At 36.9% G+C, this 19876-nt stretch overlaps 1 protein-coding gene, 2 long non-coding RNA genes and 1 pseudogene across 3 annotated transcripts; 3 read left to right on the top strand and 1 right to left on the bottom strand.

Moving 5' to 3' along the window:
• The first annotated feature begins 2662 nt into the window (after positions 1–2662).
• On the top strand, positions 2663–3612 carry LOC125480348. Its single transcript, XR_007260758.1, has 2 exons — positions 2663–3239; positions 3370–3612. It is a non-coding gene; the product is annotated as an uncharacterized LOC125480348 (long non-coding RNA).
• Positions 3613–4843: 1231 nt separating this feature from the next.
• Positions 4844–7853, top strand: LOC103948110 (cysteine-rich receptor-like protein kinase 10). Its single transcript, XM_048591063.1, has 7 exons — positions 4844–5669; positions 5833–5979; positions 6091–6212; positions 6365–6575; positions 6658–6895; positions 7020–7170; positions 7253–7853. Exons 1-7 carry the CDS (start codon positions 4859–4861, stop codon positions 7580–7582), a joined length of 2010 nt encoding a protein of 669 aa, XP_048447020.1. The 5' UTR covers positions 4844–4858; the 3' UTR covers positions 7583–7853.
• Positions 7854–10215: 2362 nt separating this feature from the next.
• LOC125480468 lies at positions 10216–12258 on the top strand (annotated as a pseudogene).
• A 1841-nt stretch (positions 12259–14099) lies between these two features.
• LOC108867303 lies at positions 14100–19606 on the bottom strand. The gene is made up of 6 exons (XR_007260760.1): positions 19388–19606; positions 19169–19225; positions 18520–18924; positions 17464–17560; positions 17132–17256; positions 14100–15331 (listed from the first exon to the last, which is right to left on the bottom strand). It is a non-coding gene; the product is annotated as an uncharacterized LOC108867303 (long non-coding RNA).
• Positions 19607–19876: the final 270 nt, after the last annotated feature.

Here is a 19876-nt window from a genome sequence, read left to right as displayed (position 1 = left end):
AATGAATTGAGGTGAGTATATATAATCCAGAAAACGTGAACAGTTAGATTGGTCAAGCCGTTGCATGATGATAGGAGGAATCACTCGAGGAAATTTTATATTTGCATGAAGATTCAAGGTTTAGAGTTACACATTGTGATCAAAAAGTGAGTAACATCCTGTTAGATGAAAATATGAATGAAAAAATATCAGATTTTGGTATGGCAAGAATGTTTGAGGTTGATGATCAAACTCAAGGAAACACCAAAAGAATTGTCGGCACCTAATAAGTTTCAACACACACACACACACTTTCCTCTATTTAGTTCATTATCTTACATATTCCAATTCTTATCTGTTTGTGCTTGCAATTCAGTGGTTACATGGCTCCAGAGTATGCTATGGAGGGATTGTATTTAGTACAATCTAATGTATATAGGTTTAGAGTACTTTTGCTTGAGATCACAACAAAGAGAAAGAACTTTTTAGGTTTCATCCGACAAATGGTGCACCGACCCTTATAAGTTATGTAAGGCCTTTTAGTTGAGTTAGCCTATAAAAAAAAACATCTCAAACAAATGATGTAGGTATATGGCAATTTATAAATCAATATATGATCACTACATTCTTAATTAGCATGAAATTGATAATTGCGGGCTTGGAAATTATGGAATGAAAGGGAAGTGTTGGAATTGATGGATCCGTTGTTGAAGGGCTCATGTCATGCAGTACAGATGAATTCCTGAGATACATTCATATCGGATTATTCCGGTTAAATGGAAGTTTCTCGCTGGAATATGAGCTTTCGGGAACAAAAAATAAAATTTTACATGTAATTTTCATTATTTTACAAATGTAGTTCATCGTATATTTAGCCACTAATTTTAATTCTCTCAATTTAATTAAATAAATTATATAATACATTTCACAAACATCTCTTTTTCTTACACTTTTTTTTTCTCATCGCTTTTTGTACATATATGTTTCAAGTTTGGCTTTTTTTTTGAATTTTAGCACACAATTGTTTAATAACGAAAAAACTTGGCTTATCTTGTGAAATTTTTCTTAAACTAATTGATACTATTTAACATACATTGGTAAGTTTCTTTGTTCCAAAGATTCAAATCTTTAGTAGAGAATAAATGAAAATATATGGGATGCAATATCCACACACTTATTTTTACTTCTTCCACATTTTTTTTGTTTTCGGCCGTTAGATTAGATGAATTGAAGAAGATCAACGGACATAAATTAACAAATGATGTGTGGATAGCATACCCCAAATATATTTATCCAAGATCAGCAGAACAAGTCTCATCAGCAACAATTTAACAGATTTTATGTAATTATATTATTGTTAAAAATTCATGTTTAATAGTATATTATATGGTACCCTCTTGGCAGTTAGTAGTTACGTCTCCATCGTACCGTACGTTCTAATAAATATACTTAATTCTTTCGAAATTTTATATTCGTCCCTGTTTTCATTTCTTCAACGAATTTGACTGAGATAGTGACATATCTAGTGGTATACTTTTGCACACGGAAAATTAAAGTTGTTTGACTTTATACTCTTTGGCAAAGACTCTCTGCCGTGACTTTTCAGATTGGAAAGTTTCAATTATTTTTTTCCTACACTGCAATTTTTATTTTTCACCTATATGAATTTGGCAAATAATATGTATGTTGTTTTCCTAGGCAAATGTTTACGGTTATAATATGGGGTCATTGGTTGCTTACAATTTCAATAGCTTTAAAATATTTATGTATATTTGACTTTGTATTTGTATTTGACCATTATAAACAGTTATGACAAACTAAATCATAAATTCCTCCTAATTTTGTTTTCTTTTATCATCCATCTCTTCTTGTATGCGACTCTATGATGCTAACCAAGTGTTCAATGAAATGCCTCAGTTGACAAGTCTTGACAATCTTCAATATTACTAGACAGTTTCCTACAACTGCCCTCGACAAGCCTCTATTGATCATAGTAATTGTTGACATACGTTCGCGTAAAATTTTGGCAAATGTTGGTAAGAATCGATAAGTGCCCATTAGGTGCTCAATGAAATAGTCCATTGAAGTTTTTTATTTTTTTTGTTAAAATTAAGATCTTATTATTTAAAAATTCTGACTCAACCACTGCAAACATATATATAATACAAACATCCAGAAATAACTTATCACATGATGGTGTAGGAGGGGAAACAACATAGTAGTGTAGTGGTCCCATTAAGTGGGGCTACATCTCTCAATTGGCCAAATATAACACTCAATGGGCCACGATGACATGAGAAAATAACTACAAAAAATGTCATTGTATTGATTTTTCAACTCAATAATGCATTCAACTCAATAATGCATTGTCCTATATTTTAAGTTTGACATGAGAAAATAACTACAAAAAATGTCATTGTATTGATTTTTCAACTCAATAATGCATTGTCCTATATTTTAAGTTTGGGTTAATCTCTGTTTACTACTCTCAAGTTTCATGGTTTTCAACATTTAGTACATGAAGTTTATTTCGTCCCAAAGTAATACCTAAAATGTTAATTTTGGGACAGTCTCATACATCAGTTATTCTGACTGTTAAGTCTTCTGTTAACTGATGATGTGACACCCATATGGTGACTGGACACCACATGTAATTAAGGGGTCCACGTGGAACTTAAAAAAAAAAAACTCAAAATTTCAAAATTCAAAACCACCTACCCATTCCTCCTCTGCAACATCAATTCTTCTTCCAATCCGCCAACCACACCACCACCATGTCCCAAAAATCCAAATCACGATGCAAAACCGCAAAACTCGAACAAAGCTCAGCACTTCTAGTCCAAAACCATACCCCTCGAAACCCTAACCTACATCGCCGTCAAGTACATCGGCACCGTAGCCTCCGTCTCCGCCTCCTATGCCGCCATGGCCAAGCGCACCAACACGAACATCTTTAACTTCGCCAACACCCTTCCCTTTGTCTTCCCTCACCCTCTCTAAATTTACCATTTCTCCCGTCTTCCATGAAACGCTCTCAGGCGTGAATCGTCACTACCAGAAGAGGGTTGAAGCGGAAGCTCGAACAAGACTTCAGAGATGAAATGATCGAGGGCAAACCGGACCGGAAAGTCCTAGTCGTCTTCGAATCGCAAGACGATCACCCAGATCTCATTGACAGGTTCGCGAGCAGGTCCGGATTGTGGAGTCCATATTCTCATCCGCGCAACCCGACCGCTCCTTTGCTCTCACCGCCAAAGAAGGTAGCGTGCTCGTTGTTGTCTTTTATTTTGGCCCGTGTTCTTGGAGTTAACTATTTGTTCATCTTTAATCTGAGCGAAATCTTGTGAGATTGTTTGGGGCTTAGGGTTTTTTTTGGTAATTTGTATGCAGAGGAGCTTGTGGACATTGTGGTGGATTGTGGAGCAGTTCCGGCGCTTGTTAAGCATCTACAGGCGCCTCTGCCGGCCATAGACGGCCAAAAAAGCCCGATCCTGTATGGGCATGAGGTCAAGAAGGGGGTGGAGGGCCGGGGAAGACGAAGGGGTTCTGGGTAGGAGACGGCTGTTTGTTTTTTTTCTTTTTAATTTTTAATTATTTTTTAATATTAAAGTGGGCCTATATTGACACGTGGCATCCAATAATTGTCCATATGGGCACTACGTCATCTGTTAACAGAAGTTCTAACGGAAAATTTAACAGGTGTATGAGACTATCTCAAAATTAAGACTTTAGGTATGACTCTGGGACGAAAAAAAACTTCATGTACTAAATATTCAAAATCACAAAATTTTAGAGTAGTAAACAGAGATTAACATTTTTAAGTTTTTAACTTTTTTAGGTAAATGAGATATTACTATTGTAAATCCCAATATATCGTACTCTTGAAGTTTAAAATACTTCTAACATCCTCGTGGGTAATAATCAATATTTTTTTTTCAGGACTTTTCTGTTCCTTGATGCTAGAACTAAATAATCCTCAGAAAAATCCCCACCAAGCTGAAATTTCCCATACATAACTGGCGTCACACTCTACCACTCCCGTCCCCATTGCATTTTTCTTTGCTTCAAACTACTACTATTTTTTTTTTTTTCTCTCTCGCGTTGTGTTCTTTTAGACTTTTTCTATCAATTTGACAATTAGCCACTGAGATAGCTTCAAGACCTACTCGCATTTAATATGACACAACAAACAATAAAGTTGGCAATTTAGGTGGGCTTAATCAAATTGGTTTATGTTTTCTTCGTTGCATCCTAAATGGATCTTCCTTTTATAATTTAAATTATCATTTATATGGCACGGATCCTCCCTGGAGCTAAGTTTTCTGTCTAGGAATCAGAACATCCGGGCTCTCAAAATTAGATCTAACAGCCAAAAAGAGGAGAAGTTAATAAAAAGTTTTAAAAAGTACAACAGCTTCTGATTTTTGGATCAAATTTTAAGAACTCAGATGCATTGATCTATAGGCTCTAGAGGCTTACTACGGAGAGGATCCGTGTCCTCACTTATAAAAATAGTAATTTAAACTTGTCAAGCGGAAGTGGTGATTACTTTTTAAATAATGTTAGGAACACTAAAATTTTAAATTAAATTTTCAAACAAAATAATATATCACTAATAAAAAATAAACATATTAATCAATTTAATTCAATTATCAACATCAACATCTTCCAACAGGATCACCCTTGCTTTTTGTAAATAAACAACAAAACAATTGATCAGCGGACAGAATAATGCAACTTATTAGAGGCTGATGGCACTGAAACTAAAACCCGGTTGTTTGAGTGGAACTCTTCTGGTCAACACTCAAAACTGAAAAGTCTTGCTACCACCCCTGCATTGCTCTTGTTAATGCTCAGTACAAAAACCTATGATGTTACGATGAATCACCAAAAAATGAAAAGCATGACTACCCTTCTTTTGATTTTTTCCATTTTTACGCTGCCCAGCTTTCTGACCAAAACGGAAGCAGATTATCTCTACCACATCTGCCCAAACACCACCACCTTCACCACAAACTCCACCTTCCAGTCCAACGTCAACCGCCTCCTCTCCACCCTCTCCTCCAACGCCAACCGCTCCACCGGCTTCTACAACGCCACAGTCCAAACCCCAAACAACGCCGTCTATGGCCTCTTCCTCTGCCGCGGCGACGTCGTGGGCACCGACGCTTGCGAAACCTGTGTCGCCACCGCAACCGCCCAGGCCCCAGAACTCTGCCCAGTAGAAAAACAGGCTGTGATCTGGTACGACGACTGCATGCTACGCTACTCCAACGAGTCATTCTTTTCCACCTCGGCCGAATCGCCTCGCGTGTCTATGTTGAACACGCAGAACATAACAACGGAACAGACAAGGTTCAACCAGATGGTTGAGGCGAGTTTGAACCAGGTGGCTACCGAGGCTGCCAACGACACGGACAAGTTCGCGACAAAACAAGCGAAATTCACTGATCAGATTACGCTGTACAGTCTCGGGCAGTGCACGCAGGACCTGTCCGCGGCTGCTTGCGACCAGTGCTTTAGGGGGGCCATAGGGCAATTGCCGATTTGTTGTAGCGGAAAGCAAGGGGGACGAATTCTGTTTCCGAGCTGTAATGTTAGGTATGAAATCTACCCTTTCTACGGCCAGAACGCCACAGCACCTGCGCCTGCACCAGGGGCCCCTCCTCCTCCTCCTCCTCCGCCTAAAGGTTAAGTGAACAAACATTTTAAAACTTTTTAGAAGCCCCAATCAAGTCATTTGTGGTATTATCAGATTACTTTATTGGGTAGTTTATTGGAACAGGGGAATATGGTGTTGTCCTGTGGCTGTTGATTTTACCAATTTCCCAATATTTTTTGTTTATTTTACAGGAAAAAGCAAAACCCCAACTAGTACGATTGTTGCCATTGCTGTACCAATATCTGTATCTGTGCTGCTTTTCGTTGTGGGTTACTGCTGCATAACTAGGAGAGCAAGAAAGAAGTACAATCTAGCAGCAGCAGCAGACCAACCAAGCGGTAAACAAATATATCCTTCTGCGATCCTCGTCTTGTTTATTCTGTTGATTCTCCCTTCATTTAGTCCTCGTGTATAAACATTGTGCTTCTATGGTTTGGTTGGTTGCGCAGGTGAGAATGACATTACTACTGTCGAGTCTTTGCAATTTCATTTTGCTACCATCCAAGCAGCTACGAGCAATTTCTCCGATGATCACAAGTTAGGCGAAGGTGGTTTCGGTCAAGTTTACAAGGTATGTTAATCAGCATATGACATGAGTGCTCCATCAGGTCTACAAAGTTCCAACTTTTATGCATGCAAACTCTGAGTAATTTTGGAGCCTCATAAGCCGTCCATGATTGCCATGAGTGGACATTCCATTGTTTGATTGAAGTTTTCTCGCAGGGTACACTTTCAAACGGTCAAGAAGTAGCTGTGAAGAGGCTATCAAGGAACTCCGGCCAAGGCATAGAAGAGTTTAAGAACGAGATGGTATTGGTAGCCAAGCTTCAACACCGAAATCTGGTTAGGCTATTGGGATTTTGCTTAGAAGGCGAAGAAAAGATTCTTGTTTATGAATATGTGCCCAACAAAAGCCTCGACTGTTTCCTATTTGGTTTGTACACTCAAACATCTGATAGTCTTTCCCTATTGCAATGGCAGTTCGTTGATGATAACTTGATTTTGATGATTTGCAGACCCTGAGAAACAGGGGCAATTGGATTGGTCAAGACGTTACAAGATTATTTTAGGAATTGCTCGAGGAATCATGTACCTACATGAAGATTCCCAACTTAGAATTATACATCGTGATCTCAAAGCCAGCAACATATTGTTAGATGGGGAGATGCATCCAAAAATATCTGATTTTGGCATGGCCAGGATATTTGGGGTTGATCAAACTCAAGCAAGCACAAACAGAATTGTCGGAACATAGTAAGTTACCTATTTCATTCTTTTCTCTAACCACTTTTGTTTTGCAATTATCGAATGGAATCTGAAATGTTTTCTCGTTACATCTTTGTTATAATTTCTATACTAATGGTTATGCTTCTTTTAGTGGTTATATGTCTCCTGAGTATGCAATGCACGGACATTTTTCTGTCAAGTCCGATTTGTATAGTTTCGGTGTTTTAGTGCTAGAAATCATCAGTGGCAAGAAGAACAGTTCCTTCTTTCAAACCGATGCAGCTGAGGACCTCATGAGCCATGTAAGCTTAAAATGAAAAGTGTAGTGTTTTGTTCTCTTGCATTGACATAGCATCATGAATTAAACTTTTGAATTTTATGTAGGCTTGGAAGTTATGGAGAGATGGGGCACCTTTGGAATTGTTGGATCCATGTCTGAGAAACTCTTATTCAAGGACTGAAGTAATTAGATGCATCCACATCGGCTTACTTTGTGTTCAGGAAGATCCAGCTGATAGGCCAACAATGCAATCGGTAGTTCTCATGCTCAATAGCTACTCTGTTACTCTGCCATTACCTCAACAACCGGCATTTTTCCTCCAAAGTAGAGCAATGGGAAACATGTTAGAGGCAACGCTGGACTCCGCTCAATCTATGAGTAAGTCATCTCCATCCGTTTACGAAGGATCTATCACTGAAGTATACCCTCGATAGTGTTGAGCGTTTTTTAGTTAAGTTTAATTAAGTTTTTTAATTAAATAATGCTGACTAGCTATGTAGAGACCTAGTCAAGCTCAAGTCCTAGTTTGTAGGAGTCGTGGTTGAGCATGTTCACCATGGTTAGGTTTGCTTCCGTTGCTTAAGGATGAGATCTCCACGAAATCAGCATGTGATCGTGTGAGTGAAGTTGTTATTTGTTTTCAGTCTTTCCCTTTAAAAACTGTAACCTTCCTTTGAAATTAACGAGAAGAACAGTTCAATATTTTATGTCAGTTTTCATTCTTAAGAGCATTGCTAAGGTTCTTGAGGAGATCTGGGTTTAATAAAACCAACAGATAGTGTAAATAGATAAGCTGTTACTGTTACGTATTGTAATATCTTCTTATATATACAATCATCTCTAGACAATAACAAAATTTACCGACATGGTATCAGCTGTCCTTAAAAAGATGTTTTGCACATACAAGTTTTAGGAGAAATTACTGTTTGTTTATATAATAATAAATCGCATAAAATTTTGCAGGTGCTCGGACTCTTCATATATGTTTATATTTATTTGTTAGAAAACATGAAACGTGAATTTCGTTTCCTATGATGATCAACCATTGTTAGGATAGAAAACATCAAAGATGTAAATGTAAACTGTATTTTGAATTTCTTCAATGTCTTGATTTTCCACATAACATGATTGACACGGTTTAGTGAGTCCCTTAGTCTATAATAACCGAATTAAACATTTTGGTACTCACCATTGTAACGATCATTTTCAAGCATCTTCCTCAAATTGTACGTACTACTTTTTTCATGTATCATTTACAACATATAGACGTACATGGAACAGAAAACGAAGATCATGTTATTTTATGCAAATTCATAATTATTTTAGTAGATTGTAAATTTATTATGCGACACAAAAATTTAAAGAGGTAGGTAATCAGGGAAGATTCAACTTAGACCAGGTAAACAGAGAAGATTCAACCCAGACCCACAAATGAGGAATATTTTCCAAGATTTTGAAGACTAAAGAAGTGTCTAAAGCATTAATTGAAGGTGTTCAATAGCAGAAGTTGATTAGGTCAGTTGATCAAAACAATTTCAACCCCCTTAGACCCAAGTTCAAGAGTAGTAGCCTTGTAAAAAGAAAGAAGGAAAAAAAAAAAAAATCAAAGATGTAATTGTTGAATATTTGAGGAGGAAAAAAAAAGGCAAAAACTGTTTGGCTAAGATTTCCAATCGACTCAACTCTTAGGACAAAACTTGTTTGTCGGTTCAAACCCTCTTGTCAATTCATGGCTACATTTCAATCATGAACAAATCACTTTGAAAAACCAAAAGAAGAAGAAGGCGACAACAAAGAAACCATCAAACACAGGTTAAAGGTTTATTAGCTGACCTAAACCTTTCTTATGGGCACAAACGTACAAGGTGGGCTGAATCAAAAGATAATATTAGGGAGACTAAAATTTTAAACTAAAAAACGTGTCACCAATAAAAAATAAATGCATTAATTAACATAATTTAATTATCAACAATTATGTTATTTAGTTTTAAAAAATTAGCTTAAAAATTTGGTGTCCCTAAAATCACCTTTGTTTTTTGGGTAAATTACAAAAAACTACATCAATTATGGGTCGAATCACAATCTCATACCTTATGTTTAAAAAATAACAATGTCATACCTCATCTTACAAATTTGTTTCAATATCATACCTTCGTCAGTTTTTCTGTTAATTTTTCTGTTAAATGCTGACGTGGCTTGAGATGGACCTCACTCTCTATTCCAACTAGATAAAAATATTAAAAAATTAAATCATAATTTATTTAAATATTTTTATTTAAAAAATGGGACCCACCCCTACAAACTCATCATCCTCACCAAATTAATCTTTGTAACCAAACACCCACAATCTCTATGCCAATTTCAAACAGAAAACCCCAATTCTCCCCACACCCTAACCCTAAATTTCAAATTGTTAGCCCCAATCACCCCCGCATCAATTTTTACACCACCACTACCATCGCCCACATCCTTCGCTAATAAGCCCTAGCTACTGCCGTGGACCCAAGATGAGACGGTGCAGCTAAGGAAAGTCCAGTAGAACTTGAGTCAGTGGGAAGATTTGGTGGTGACTGTGGCGTCCAGGTGAAGCTACAAGTATGGCGAGCCGTTGAGAGCCTTACGTAGTGCCGCAATAAGATGGAGAAGCTCCTGTAAAGACACCGCGTCATGAAGAAGCGCCTCGGACAGAGAACCAATTTCGGATGGCCCTTTTTCGAGAACCAGAGAACTATCATCCTCACGCCTCACCTTTCTTTTTCCCCAGTTCATTCGTCCCCCCTCCCTGATATTAAACTCCACCCCCTTCACTAAAACCCTAAAGTTAGCCCCCATTTCTCTCTCTAGAAGCCATGTTTATTCTATGTTGCCTTCGCCACGCAGCCCTCACCCGCCACACACGCCACTTCTCCACGGCGGCCGTACTTTCCTAAAAGGACGAAATCTGGGTTTTTGAATTGGGCACCAAGATCCGTTTTTTTTTTTTTTAATTCAGGATTTTGAATTAGGTACCCAAGTGAGATTAGGAATTATGGGTTTTGAATTTGATGATTTTATGCAGTGTTCAGTAATGGTGGTGGGGTTAGGTAAAGATTTGAAAGGATTTGGGGAGAAAGTGCAATTGGAAGAGTGAGTGAAGTGGTTAGGGTTTTTATGAGTTTGGAGGTTTTGAGCGGTGAGGTAGGTGGAGGAAGCATACAATGATGAGTTAGGATGAGAGAGTCTTGAAAGCTTGGAGCTGAATCAGCGTGTGTTCATGGCCACCATCTTTGTTCAACCAAAAATTTACAGAGAGAAAGGACGGAACTGGGGAAGAAGAAGGGTGAGGGTGATGGTAGGGAGGGGGTCCTAATTTTTAATTGAATATTTAAATAAATTTAAGATTTAATTTTTTAATATTTTAATATTTTTATCTAGTTGGATTAGAGAGTATGGCCCACCTCAAGCCACGTTAGCATTTAACAGAAAAATTGACGGAGGTATGACATTGAAACGAATTCGTAAGATGAGGTATAACATTGTCATTTTTTAAACATGAGATATAAGATTGTGGTTTGACCCATAATTTAGGTAGTTTTTTGTAATTTACCCTTATTTTTTTTACCAATTCACAACGAAACAATTCGTCAGTGGACAGAATAGTGCAACCTTTGAACAAGTTGCAAGCACTTACTAGAGGTTGATGGCACTAAGGCTAAAACCCCGTTGTATGAGAGCAACTCTTCTGGTCAACACTTAAAAGTGAAAAGTCTTGTTGCCACCACTGCATTGCTCTTGTTAATACTCAGTACAGAAACCCATGGTGTTACGATGAATCACAAAAAAATGAAAAGCATGAGATTACCTTTCTTTTGATTTTCTCCATTTTTACTCTACCCAGCTTTCTGACCAATACGGAAGCAGATTATCTCTACCACGTCTGTCCAAACACCACCACGTTCACCCTAAACTCCACCTTCCAGTCCAACGCCAACCGCCTCCTCTCCACCCTCTCCTCCAACGCCAACCGCTCCACTGGCTTCTACAACGCCACAGTCCAAACCCCAAACAATGCCGTCTATGGCCTCTTCCTCTGCTGAGGCGAGTTTGTGGGCACCGGCACTTGCGAAACCTGTGTTGCCACCGCAACCGCCGAGGCCCCACAACGCTGCCCCGTAGAAAAAGAGGTGGTGATCTGGTACGACGACTGCATGCTACGCTACTCCAACAAGTCATTCTTTTCCAGGGCGGACGACAAGCCTTACGTGTACATGTGGACCACGCAGAATGCAAGTAGTATAACGGACCAATACCGGTTCAACGAGGTACTGGCAGCTACAGTCACCGAGGTGGCCGCTCAGACTTCCAATAGCAGTCACAAGTTTGCTACGAAAGAAACGACTGTTTCAGGTTTCATTACGCTGTACTGATTTGGGCAGTGCGCGCAGGACCCGTTATCTGGAGATTGCAATTGGTGTCTTCTGGAAGCTGCAACACAAATTCCTAGAAGAAATGCTGGGGGACGAATTCTAAAACCCAGTTGCAATCTTAGGTTTGAAGTTTACCCCTTCTACTCCTCTGCCCCACAGCCGCCAGCCTCCACCAGAGAAGGGCCTAACTAGCCCCAAAAAGATATTAATTGTAATTCAATAACAATTCCAATTTATGGTTTTGTGAACTTTTGGTGCCGCCAGCAAATATTCCACCTCCGGTTCCGGCAGCAAAGACGAGTAACACAAAAGTAATTATCATCACCGTCGTGGTCGTGGTTTTGGTTGCTTTTGTTAGAATTCTCAGCGGCATATGCGTTTCTTCGAGAGTCAAGAAACGAGGGGTACAACTTGAAATTGAAGGTAAGTGCAACGCTTATTGTCACACTATCTCATCTCATGTTGGAACTTTTGCCAATTTAGTTTCCTGAAAACGGTAAGATTAGTTTATCATGAAATAGTTTTCGTTTAATTTATTCAATTCAATGAGTATGCATGGTTATCATTTGCTTGCTACGTTTTTCTGGTCCCTTACATGTAATATTTTGAAACTTACTGTCTTAGCTAAGGATGATACAAAGACTGTTGAGTCCTTCCAATAAGACCTGGGAACTATTGAAACCACCACGAACAAGTTTGCTGATAATACAAGTTAGATAAGGGCGGATTTGGTGTAGTTTTCAAGGTATGAAAATTGAAAAATGATAACATATATATCTACCCTTATTTTGTCTTTGAAATTATTAATTCTTAATGTACAGTGCTCAATTCTTAGAATCTCGGGTTCAACTTGTAACATTCTAAACATATATAAGATGCATGCCAACGAAATTGATTGGATAAAATGCCTCATATGTCAGGGAACACTTGCTAATGACAAGAAATTGCAGTGAAGAGGTTGTCAAATAGCTCTTGACAAGGCGTCCAAGAATTTAAGAACGAGGTTGCATTGGTAGCCAAACTTCAACATAGAAACCTTGTTAGGCTTCTGGGATTTGTTTGGAAGGAGAGGAAACCCTACTTGTGTATGAATATGTGCCAAACAAAAGTCTTGATTATTTTCTTTTTGGTAAGGGTACATCATTCTGAATAAATTTAGTAATTTTGAACTTAGATACAATATTATTGTACATATTTTGGTATGGCAAGTACAATGAAGCAGCGGCGGACGAACCAAGCGGCAAAAAATATATCCTTCTCCACTTCTCCTCTTGTTTATTCTCTTTGATTCTCCTTTCATTTATTTCATGTCTATAAACATTATGTTTCTATGGCTTGGTTGGTTGTGCAGGTGAGAATGACATTATGTTTCTATGCTAAATTCTAGCATTATTGTGAAAATAAATTGAATCTAACCAACTTTTTTCTTTTTACACTTATCTTTGATGGAGGAGAGTAATCAAAATGCTAAATTATAGGAAATTTGTTACAATGTAATGTGCATATAGCATCAAAATTATGACAAAAAAAAAAGTTTAATCAAATCACCAAAAGACATAGATGTTTAATCTAGAAAATTCAAAGTTAAGGCGTCTATATTAAAAGATCCCTTTTCTTTTTGTAGGTTTGAAGACATTGGAGGGACAGGACACCATTATAATTGCTGGCGTAAATCTAAGAGATTCATATTCAAGAAGTGAAGTAATTAGATGTATCCATATTGGGTTACTCTGTGTTCAGGAAGATCCGGATATAAGAACGAAAATGCAATACATACTTCTCATGCTAAGCAGTTACTCTTTGAGAATGCCATCACCTCAAAAGCCAGCATATTTCTTGCACAGTAGGACAGATCCGAACATGCCATCAATGACTTGTAGCTCATCTGATCAACCTGCTAGCAACTCATTGTCATTATCCGTTAATGAAGCATCGATTTCGGAACTATACCCTCGATAGTAAATCGAGCAAAGTGTGATCAATCCTGCAGGATCGAAGTTCAGAAGTTTTGAGATTTGTGTTGATTTTGCTAGCCTTTTAGGCATTGTATTTTTTATAGTGCTTGCTAGAATAAGCCTAAACTTTGAAATTGCACTCAAAGTTTGATCGGTTTGAAAATTCCTATATAAAACTTAATTAGACCTATTTTGTGAAATTTCCTTTGAAGGTTGTTAAATGATGTACGACATGTCGGAGATTTGTAAGCCCCCAGATTTCACATCTAAACTCCGTTAGTATTTTTTTTTGATAAATTACATTTTACCCTAATAAATTTGGAGTTAATTACAACTTTTTACAACATCTTTAAAATATTTCAATCTCATAAGCTTACTACTATTTCATTAACTGTTACTATTTCGGTCAATCATTCTGTTATTTACTTACGTGGCCATATGGGACCTACAAAATTTGTGCCACGCGGATAAAAACAAATAAAATAATTTTTAATTATAAAATGCACACCCTCTCCATCGTCTTTCTTGCTTCTTGCAAGAACCCAGTTCCATCATTGCCGCCGCAACACTCTCTCCCTCTCACTCTCATCCAACACCTTCTCAGACCTTCACACACTCCCTAAACCATGAAAGTATCTTCATTTTCCCCTCCTCCTTCTTCCCCCCCTGTCTCCTCTTCTTCTCTCTCCAAACCTCCATAACTCTCTGCTCTTCTCCCTCTCCCCCTGCAAACCCCTTAATCCCCTAATCCAATTTCCGAATCAGCCTATGCCCGCCACCGAAAATATGAAAAGAAAAAATGAAAATTACATTTATGGCTTTGGACCTTCTCTCTTCCATCTTCTTTCAATCTCTTGAATCTCTCTGGAAAACAAGAATTCTTCCTTCAATTTAGATTCAAATTGATTGAGAGATTGGGGCTGGGTTTTGGGTGTCTGCGATGGAGTTTCCGGTCGGGCCTTCAAGAATAAGAAATGGCTGGTTATGGTAATGGTGGTAGCCTTCATTTGGTGCAGGTGGTGGCGCGAAGAGGTCTTTTCGGCAGAGGTGGGGTGGATGGTGGAAATGGGGTACTGCGTTTTGGATTCTGGGTTGTGGGTTCTGAATTTATTCGTTAACTCGAGCTTCTTGTCCCACTTCGGGTTCAGATCTTGCTGCTTCGTCTTCGTCCTCTGCCGTTGCCCGTTGAAGCAGGAAGTTGTCCAGATCGTAATAGTTGTTGAGCTTTAATTAGTTAATTAGGAGATAATTTGATTAATCAAACTAGCCAGGCATATTAAGTTAACAGCATCTTGACGGAGAAAGGTAGAGACAGTCAGGTAGCCAGGCAATGCCTTGTCCATCCGTGAGCAAAATTTTTGCATATAAAAAAACCATGATAGGCCAAATTCAACATCAAACCAGCCCAATAAGACTGACTCAAGCAATTAGTTTCCGATTTTGCGGTTGACGGCAAGTCTTTGCCTATTTAATCTTTCCTCCCTTTCTTGATCTCTCCGTCTATTCTCCATTATCATTTTTTTATTTCAATTCAATTCCATTTCTACCATTTTTGCAATTGAATCAGTCGAATCTCTTTCTCTCCCTCTCTCTCGATCTCTCCACCCGATCTCTGTTTTCATACCGTTCGACAGTTTGAGCCTTGGGGTGCCTAAGCAGATAATACAAAGCAGCTTCCACCATTGCAGAAGAGAAGTGAGCAGCCATGGGCAAGTTGGGCAAGTTGAATTATGGTACAAAAATATGAAACTTTGACACGAACATCCTCGGATTGGAATCATTTCAAAATTCGTCTGTTCGATCACTTGCTCAAGAGAATGTTCTGTATTGAAAATATTATTCAAAGTATTAAAATCTCACCAAATAATCAATAAATTATAACTAAAAATAAGATAAAATATATAGTATAATATCGACTCGTCAAATTCCAAGTTCAAACAAAAGGAAAACTTTCAAGAGTATGCTCTCTATATATAATTTAAGGTAAATTACATAAAATTACCTCAATTACGAGTCAAACCATAATCTCATATCTTATATTTTTAAAATTACAATGTCATACCTCAACTTATAAATTCGTTGCAATGTTAGACATTCGTTAAATTTTCTATTAAATTGGCTATTAAATGATAATGTGGCAAGAGCGGGATCCATTTATTTGCTAAATTGAAATAAAAAATTAATTAACTAATAATAAATTAAGAATTTTTATTTGACAATTAATAAATTAAAATTTTTTTTATTTGACAATTAACAGATTAAGAATTTTCATTTAACAATTAAAAATTAATTAATTAAAAAAAATTCATCAGACCCCAACTTCACCCCCTTCGCCTATCCCCAGGACCCTATCTCCCTCCCCCCATTCCCAGAATCCCATCTTCCTCATCCCGCCGCCACCAACTGTCCTCGTATTCTCTTTCTCCAACTCATCTTCACTCAGTTCTCTGCTTTTTTTTCTTTAACTCATCTTACTCTCTTCCCTCAACTCATATGCACTCTCCTTCCTCCACTTGCAGTGAAACTTTGATTTTTCCCAGGAGAAGCTCGACGTCTGCAGAAACAAACTCGGTGGGGAAAGGGACTGTTGTGCCCACTCACTCTCCTTCTCTTTCTTCCATTCTTCCCTTCCTCCTGGGCCTTTTCAATTCGAGCAAAAAAGTAGCAATCAAACTCATCAAATTGGTGTGTGTGTGGGTTGGGGGGGGGGGTGTTGGTGGAGATCAGCGAATCGACGGTGGGATGGACGAAATCCCAACGAATCGACTCTAGGAGCAAATCCGGATCCGCAAGAGAGATTAGGTTTTATTGTGCACTTTCTCAGATGTTATTTTTCTGGTTTTTTTTGGACGAAATCCATGGAATCATCTTACTTCCCTCAACTCATCTTCATCAATAGAGGGAGAAGAAAATTATAAATCTGGGTTTAAGTAGCCCAACTCTTCAATTGTGACCATTTTTCCAGTCTGTAAAGCTTCAGTTTCTCTTGCCTGATTAGAGGGAGGGAGTATTGTAACTGGGTGAGGCAAGCCAGAAAACTTGCAACAGTTTTGAGAAAAGAACAGCTATTTTTCTTTTAATAATTGTAGATGATTTTGATTGTATGATAATAAATAAACTTACACTGTTTTATATGTATTTAATTCTGGAATTTTTGGATCAACAAAGAAAAGTGTTGCACCGGTGCCCTTGAGGATGCTTTCTGTATTAAAAAAAAAAGGAAAAAAAAAAGAAAAAAGAAGACAAAAAGGAAAATGAAAATAGAAAAAAGGAAAAAAGATGTATCGGTTGACATTGTAAGCAGTTATGTAAATGACTAATCCAAACCTATACTGATTTTTAAAGAACAAAATTAAAAGACATCGAACAAAACATATGTATGAACACTATGTTGTTCAAAGACTACATAACAACATAACAATTTTTATTTTCACAGATCAAAATATTTATGTTATAAACGTGCAGGTTAGCTGTACTTGTTTTTAAAAATAGTTGAAAACTCAATAAAACTATATAACACTGTCTAGGAAAAACAGGAAAACAAAATTTGAAAACTAATCAGGCATGTAAACATCTGGAAGAAAGAATAGCAAAAAAATGATTTCTTGATTGAAATACATACCTCCAAATAGCTTGACTTTCAAGTTCGTAAAAACAATAATTCTTGCTTCAGGCAGTGAATCGAACGATAAAGAAGTAAAGTTGTGTGCAATGTCTAACCATAATGTAATCTTAGCTTCGTCTTTCCTGCCAAATAAAATGATCAAACAAAGGTAATGAAAAAGTGATTAAAATGTCACAGAATTTTTTATCCAAAATAGATTAAATTTTTTTTAAGAAAAGTATATGAGTGCCTAATGTGATAAGAAGCCAAAACAACAGTTTGGATATCGACGATATACATAGTATTGATGCAGAAAACAATAAAAAAGTGTGTTGTGCAGAGGAAATAACCTGATATTTTGAATAACCACATCACACTTGTGATCAATTCTTTGGTTCACTTTTACGGGCTCCAAACGCTGGACTCCAACCGCATGACCAATAACATCTGCAAATTTGAAAAAAGAAAGAAAACCAAAACATAATTAGGCGAGGACAAAATGTTTCATAAAACATGTATCAATGCACTGTAACACACAGCTATACATACATGTGTACATATTTATTACCTTTTAGGATATCAGTCCTGTTCAGCCTAGGATACAATCTATTATAATCTTGCAAAAAAAAATCTGTGACGTAGAATAAGCGGAAACACACTTGTCAACTTATTAAAAACTGTTCTGCTGGTTAACACGATATAGATGTCATACGGACTACTCAATATTGGCCTCTCATTCTGTTGGTACGAAAATTCATAATCTCGTAGCAAGCACCTGCTTCAATTTTTGAGACTATTATATCATAGTCCATTTCGTCAGAAGACGCTTCTATGGCTTGTTCCTTGATAACCAAACATTGCGAAAGGAAGAAAAAGAAATTGTCAAAGATATCATGAATAGGTAACTAACACTGAATTTGAAACTTAAAATAATATGAAAACATTATAGACTAAGATGAATACTAAATACTGAAAGCCAAGTTATCATTGTAATTAACAATTTAAAGGCAATGGATACCCATAAAAAAATTACATGTCACATCGACTTAACATGAGAGTTCATATATTTAATACTTGAAATAATATGAAAATAAATGTAAATCACAAATATTAGAGAATAAAATGGATAGTAAACATCAAGAGTGAATTTATTAGTTTAATTAACAGGTTAAAGACAATGCATATGCACCCAAAAAAAAAGTTCTTGTCACATAGAGCCAGGATGATAACTAACATGTAATTTTTCGATAGAAAATGAAAGAATACAGAGATTAGAAATGAATTGGAGATTATATTTATCCTAGAGAGTAAAAATGTCATGTGATGTGTATTAGAACAAATATAAAATTCTTAACACGTGCTGTTAAGAGCTTATCAAATAGTATTATTAAAGATTGTTTACTGACCCTTTCATCAACTAATACACAGTATAGACCTGCATATTTATCACTCATGCCTGAAAATCTTGGTCTCGATATTCTGCAGATACGAACTTTAATTTTTTCCAATTTTTTAATATGCGACCAATCGATCAAGAGGAGTTGGACCTCGATCTTCCATTTTAAACTGCTGAAATAAGATTCAAGGTTTGTGAATTGACAAATAATGCAGAAAGAATTTTCAAAGAGGCTGAACAATAATGTAACAACTACACTTCCAAAACTATAGACCTATAACAGTTTGTTTAAAAGCGTAACTGATTAAAAGAATGAGATTGCCAAAAGAAAAGACAGCATGACCACTGCTTAACCGAAAGAAATATCAATTGAACACTGCGAGGAAGGCATCAACTATATTGCCATTCACATACACTGCCAATAAACAATGACATCCTCAACCATCAATGTATATGTGCATAAATAACATAATAAAAAATCGAAAGACCAAAACACATCGCCACCATACTGTCAAAACGAAAGTAAAACAAATAGTGTAAAATAATCAAAATGCAACAAACCGAGGAAACAAACAGGCAAAAATAATGAAAACCCAATTGAACAAACCTAAGCACAACACCCAAATCAGTTGATATACCGTAGTTACTGGATCTAATACCTGAGAGAGAAGCTGAGCACTGACAGTGCAAACCTTGAGTAGAACACCCTTCAAACGCTGCAAAACAACCATAAAAAAATAAAAAAAAAAATAAAACATCACGGCTTGCTAAAACACTGACCAAAAATAATCAAATCAAACATCCGTAGCTACAATGAAAGATAATCTCTCAAAATATAAACATCATATTTGAGAATAGTATGAAATTAGATATGAAACCTTTATTCATCAAAAATGAAAAGCGCACTTTTCACAGATTTTCTTTTTCGTTTATAAGATTGATCACTTAATTCAGGTGTTCAGAACGATTCAAAAACAAAAGAAAAGGACTGGCAAGAGCGGGAGAAGCAAATAAAGACAACGAAGAAAGAAGACGACTGCCAAAAGGGGGAGAAGCAAAGAAAAACAACAAAGACAAATTCAAAAGAAAACGGAAGAAAGAAGGACAAAAGTAGAGATACTACCTTGTGGCGATGACTGACACGTGGGCGGGTATAAATTTTTATTGTTTGTTGAGCCACAAATTATTTGTCCCAGTTTTAATCACATTTTTTTAATTTTCTTTTTTGTCTTCCCATCAGATATACATGGGTTAAAAAGTTAATAAGGTATAAAAATTTTAGATGAGTGTTATCTACACACCTTATTTTACTTTTCACATCCCTTGATAATTTATATCAATAGATGTTCTTCAATTCATCCGATGGT

This window comes from the organism of the source record quoted next, unplaced genomic scaffold (assembly GCF_019419815.1).
Source record: "Pyrus x bretschneideri cultivar Hongxiangsu unplaced genomic scaffold, Pyrus_bretschneideri_v1 Contig33, whole genome shotgun sequence".
NCBI classification, from domain to species: domain Eukaryota; kingdom Viridiplantae; phylum Streptophyta; class Magnoliopsida; order Rosales; family Rosaceae; genus Pyrus; species Pyrus x bretschneideri.
Note: the sequence above shows the minus strand (reverse complement) of the source record. Positions and strands in the feature narration are given on the sequence as shown.